Genomic DNA, 5,003 nt, shown 5'->3' with positions numbered 1-5,003 from the left:
TGAATTTAAACCTAAATCCCTATAGACACTACGGAGACATTAGTTAGAACAATTAAGGTGTTTTGTAATAACAATTATTTTTTAAAATATTTTTATTTGAAGATATATTAAAATAATATTTTTTTTAAAATATTTTTAATATTAAGACATTAAAACAACCTAAGAATATGAAAATTTTTAAAAAATCAAAATCTTTAAAAACATGATTTTGAAAGCGTTGAGAAATGAAGCCAATTGCAATTGGAGCAGTTGTTTGATTGCACATTAGCCTCTTGTAATTAGACATCTGCTGGCGAAAAAGGTAAATCAATCTCAGCAGCGTTATGCGGTCGGAAGGGTAAATCCACTTTTCGTAATATTTACTGGATATTTCACAGAACATGGTAATCAAAATCTCATAGTTGGATCTCTATCTAAGCCCTTGAGAACTCCAATCCCACAAAAGCAAGAAAGGAGGTTGAGGGATTTGATTATAAATGTCAATTTCTAGTCCTCATCACCCAGCTGCTTGAAAATCTCCGAAATCATCATCTTGTATATCTTGTGAGCTTTCATTGTCAGGAAAATGCTGGTGTTCTGCTTCATCCTTTGCCAAGTTGGGGGATTTTTCAGTAGAATTTCCATCAAGAGTAATTTTTTGTGGCAAGTTTGATGGAGAATTCTGTACACTTGTAGCGGGTGAAAGTGGTGCTGGGGGAGGCGGAGGCGGTCTGATGCTAAGCAAGGGTTCTTTTCCATCGCTCTTCCCCTCCAATGACAGATTGTTCAGACCCTGCTCGAAAAACTTGGACCTCACACTACCTCTAGGTTTCTGTCATACAAGAATAATAAATTTCAATAGATATTAGGATGCTTAACGTATCCATACATACATAGTTGGGAAATGTAGATGCACATGAGCTTACGTTTTTCATTTGGAGTACAAGAGTTTCCCCTTCTTTTAAACTGTAATCAACCGAGGAAGTTTCCTGAAAATGCTGTTCCATCTCTTCCGCAGTTTTCTTCTTGTCCAGATATCTTAAATAAACAAAATGAGAGAATGCCTATATTAATCAACTTTTTGCTGGTGGGAATTTTATCTCTATATGAGAATCCATATAAAATATCAACTACACAATACAAAGGATACGTGGAGTATGAACTATGTAAAGAAAAGGTAAATGATACATTTATGGGTTTGAACATACTTCATGTGATCATGCAGCGCCGCCTGGAAATCATAAGCTTCTGTTCTTTCTCTAAATCCTATGCCAATAAATGCATGCCTAAGGCGACCACCTGCATAATTCCAGACAGCTGATTTAGTAACGAAATTGAAAATAAATCTAAGGTAAAGGGGATAAAAAATGCGAGCAGATCATTCAAAGGGGTTTAATAGTTTTCATAGAGGCAGTCACATTCGGAAAAAAAAAAAAAAAAACTGGAATGATATCCAAGCATTATGAAACTGCATCAGCAGGATTAGAGATTGAAGATCAAAGGGATTGTGCATCATTAACAAATTCTAAATAAGTTATAATCTGAAAAATTAACTGCAATAATATAGGACGGAAGTTGGCAATCCATTCCGATAAAGCTAAGAGTAATTCAGCTGAATATAGAAGTAAAATCTTCTGTTGAATAATGAACTTGGAGGCAGGCATGGTAGCTCACCTATATTTTCCTCTATCCGCAGAACAAAATATCTGCAAAAGAAAAGATGTTTGTTTATATACCCTCAAGTCAAGACACTATTTTATGGGCATTCAGTTAGAACCAACCTCCAGTTAAGCTTAATGTATTAAATTTATGCCTATAGGGCATATATAATTACTCTTATCAATAAAACAAATGGTACAACAAAGATAAGCTTAAGATTCAGTGAGAAATAGGCTTAACCTGCTGCTATCAATTACAGGTTCCACTGGATGTAGCTCCCCCTTTCTCAAAAATGCCCGCGCATATAATTCACCTATACAAATTAAATCAAAGCATGCAAAGTCCATCAGCGAAACACACTATACCATTTTCTGCACCATAACAATCCAAAGATAATATAACCTGTGGTTTTATCTTCAAGTCTGATAATGCACTCTTCACCCTTGCTAATGACTTTCAAAGTCCCTTCCCAGGCCCATTTGTTGACATCCCATTCATCAGCCCTGAAATACCCTTCTAGAGATATAAATAACCATATCCAATAGGTGAAAACAAGTTTAAGCAGTAAATATAGTCCATAGATTCAAATATTCAATGGCATTATATGCCTGGCTGCATTTGATTGCAGGAAAAAAAAAAAAAACAAAGAAAGGGTATGGAGAGACTGGATTTCATAACAGGTTGTATTTAACAAAGTAAATTTAGATTTTAAGTTTCTTTTAGAAATCAAACGGGTTTTTTGAATATAATTTTCCCAACCTATAATTCCCAAGCATATTGTAAAAAAAAAATACAAGATTACTTATAGTATTTTGAGATGCCTTGTTGTTCTTCTGTCTATCTCCTGATTCGCAAAAGAAGGAAAAAAACTTTTGTCAACAATTCCTATTAGAAAAGCTCTTTGTGCATCTACATCCTTATTAGGTCATGAGTGTCAATTAAAGCCCAACTCCTAAGTAGATCGATGAACCCTATTTCCATAATCAAGAGAATCTGAGCAACACTACAAATTGAATGAATCAACTTCTTCATATTTCAAAATAGCAATAATATTGTATGAAAGACATCATTTAGAAAATATGTCTCATCAATATCACTAATCAGGCATTAGATGACAAGTTGAGCAAGAACCTGTAAGAAGCAGCACTTTTCCTGGGTGGTATCTGCAGAAAGAATAAATGAATTAGCTTAGCAACTACTATCTTGTTTCAATTGTCTTAATCAGCAAAAAGCTACCTAGTGCATTTAGATAACAAAGAAAATAAGAGGAAAATTATGAGATGCAGCTGGTATGTAAGAAGAATGTAATCATTTTCCAAAATGGCATAAATCTGTACTCTGGGTGGTTTTTGATACAGCATAATTTGTTTTTTAAAAAATCAAATTTTGATGGATTTGCCGCTGACTAGCTATGAAAACAGGTGAGAGCAGAAAGTTAAGCATAGATGTTATCCTATAAGATATTCAAGTTTAATGAAAAGCCTAAAAGATATCAAACAGCTTAGACTTGCATAGACATATCTGAACATGTAAGCTTTCAAACATCTGCAACGGATACACAGACCATGAACAGATATGTAGAAGAGTTTAACGTCAAGGTAACAGTTTAAGATTTATATTAACGAGAAATTGGGAAAAAAAATATCAATAACATAAAGGCAAGCATGAAAAAATGAACTTTTTACTAGCAGAAAAAAGACTGAAGTCATACACCTGTGCTTTTAGAGGATATAATGATCGAAAACTTTCAGATTGAAACAAATTAAGGGAAAAAAAGTAATTACTGTCGGTTAGCATGGCTATATATGAACCTTAAGTGAACATAATTAATGCATGTCTATCAAAATTGCTTTTAGAGCATTGCCTTCCATTATTACAAAAATTAACAGGGAAAGGACGGCAGTCAATAACAAAGGCAGTACACTGGAAAAGGGAGAAAATAGCTCTTTCCTTGGCCCTTAATTTGACATAATCCACAAACTTATTATAAAACTAGAAATGTAAGTGTTTGAGGTGCCCACATAAAACTGAATTCTTTCCAAAAATTTAAAATTTCCTATGCCAAGATCTCTCGGAATCAGCCTTGTTTCTTTAAGTAGCAGCCAGTAATCACTTCTCGATGCAAGATCAGCAGTTTCTGACTTTTATATACCGCATCTTGTTTGACCGTGATGAGATCTCTCAAGGTAATATAACTACTTCTATTATATATTTTAATTTCAAACATCAATGTCAATTGTAAGTTGGTCCCTTCATCAATTTTACCCAATCAATGATTAACACCATCAGTACTCAGTCCACAAGTACCAAAAAATAAGAACCCTTAATCAATGATGTTTCTTTAAGAACAATAAAGCAACACCTAAAACCCACCTCGGAACTTCTAAAACACAATTCACATACATTTTTATTATATTTTCATTTCCTTAGAACTAATCAAAAGAAAAGGAGGGAACAGTGCTGATTGCCACTTTTTCTGATGTTCAGTTAACTACAACAATTCAAATCTAAGTTCTGTTCTCCAATCCATACAACTGAGAATCCAATTTTCTTTTAAGGACTTCGTTTTTTGGAAAAGGAACATATTTTCAAAGCTGGTTATATACAAAAAACTCAAAAGATCATTGATCACTACAAATCTCAAAAACCCAATTTCAAAATCACAAGAAACATCCACAAAACATAAATTTTAAGACAGTACAACACACAGATAAAGAAAGAGAAAGCTACCAGATATACATAGCATTCAGAGACTTGATAGAGGATAAGCTCAATGGCTTCAGTTTCTTCACTCTCTGGATCGTTTGGTGCCTTCTCTACTTTCTCCATGATCTCTAGAGAGAGAAAGATTAAATCTTGACACGGAAATTTGGATCAGAGAGCAATGGAAGTATGAATTCACAGAGAGAAAGTTTGGGACTTTATGGGAATTTAGGGGCAAAAAAACAAGTGGGTTTTTAAGAAACAGGGACATAGAGTTTGCAGAGGGAATTGTCTCTGTCTCGTTGTTTTCCTTTGCTTATACAAAGACGAAATACAACGAGTTAGATGGATTAACCTGAACTAACTAGTTCCTTCTAAACTTTTCACAAATTATTAAAGATTCGAACAATGATTTTTCTCTTTTTTTCTATTTTAATCCCCAAACTTATTGTCTTTGATTCTAAATTGTTAACAAAAGGCAAGATTAAAAGACAAATAATCAAAGCTAAAAGATGAGAAAATAAGTGATTGTTTCAAAATTAAACAAAAACACTCTTTGGTCCTCATACTTTATAAATAGTCACTTTTCGGTCCCCTTAGTTTTTTAAAATTTAATTTTGATTCAAAAATCCATTTCTTTTTTATTTTAGTCTCTGATTTAA

At 33.4% G+C, this 5,003-nt stretch overlaps 1 protein-coding gene across 1 annotated transcript; it reads right to left on the bottom strand.

The window, feature by feature from the left end:
- Window positions 1–220: 220 nt before the first annotated feature.
- On the bottom strand, window positions 221–4,718 carry LOC105109498 (uncharacterized protein At1g03900-like). The gene is made up of 8 exons (XM_011004220.1): window positions 4,369–4,718; window positions 2,770–2,801; window positions 2,041–2,141; window positions 1,879–1,951; window positions 1,654–1,685; window positions 1,188–1,278; window positions 906–1,017; window positions 221–811 (listed from the first exon to the last, which is right to left on the bottom strand). The coding sequence occupies exons 1-8, from the start codon at window positions 4,465–4,467 to the stop codon at window positions 497–499; spliced, it is 855 nt and encodes a 284-aa protein (XP_011002522.1). The 5' UTR covers window positions 4,468–4,718; the 3' UTR covers window positions 221–496.
- Between the last annotated feature and the right edge of the window lie 285 nt (window positions 4,719–5,003).

This window comes from Populus euphratica, unplaced genomic scaffold, assembly GCF_000495115.2.
Source record: "Populus euphratica unplaced genomic scaffold, PopEup_1.0 scaffold219.1, whole genome shotgun sequence".
Lineage (NCBI taxonomy): Eukaryota > Viridiplantae > Streptophyta > Magnoliopsida > Malpighiales > Salicaceae > Populus > Populus euphratica.
The sequence above is the reverse complement of the archived record's forward strand: the minus strand, read 5'-3'. Positions and strand labels throughout refer to the sequence as shown.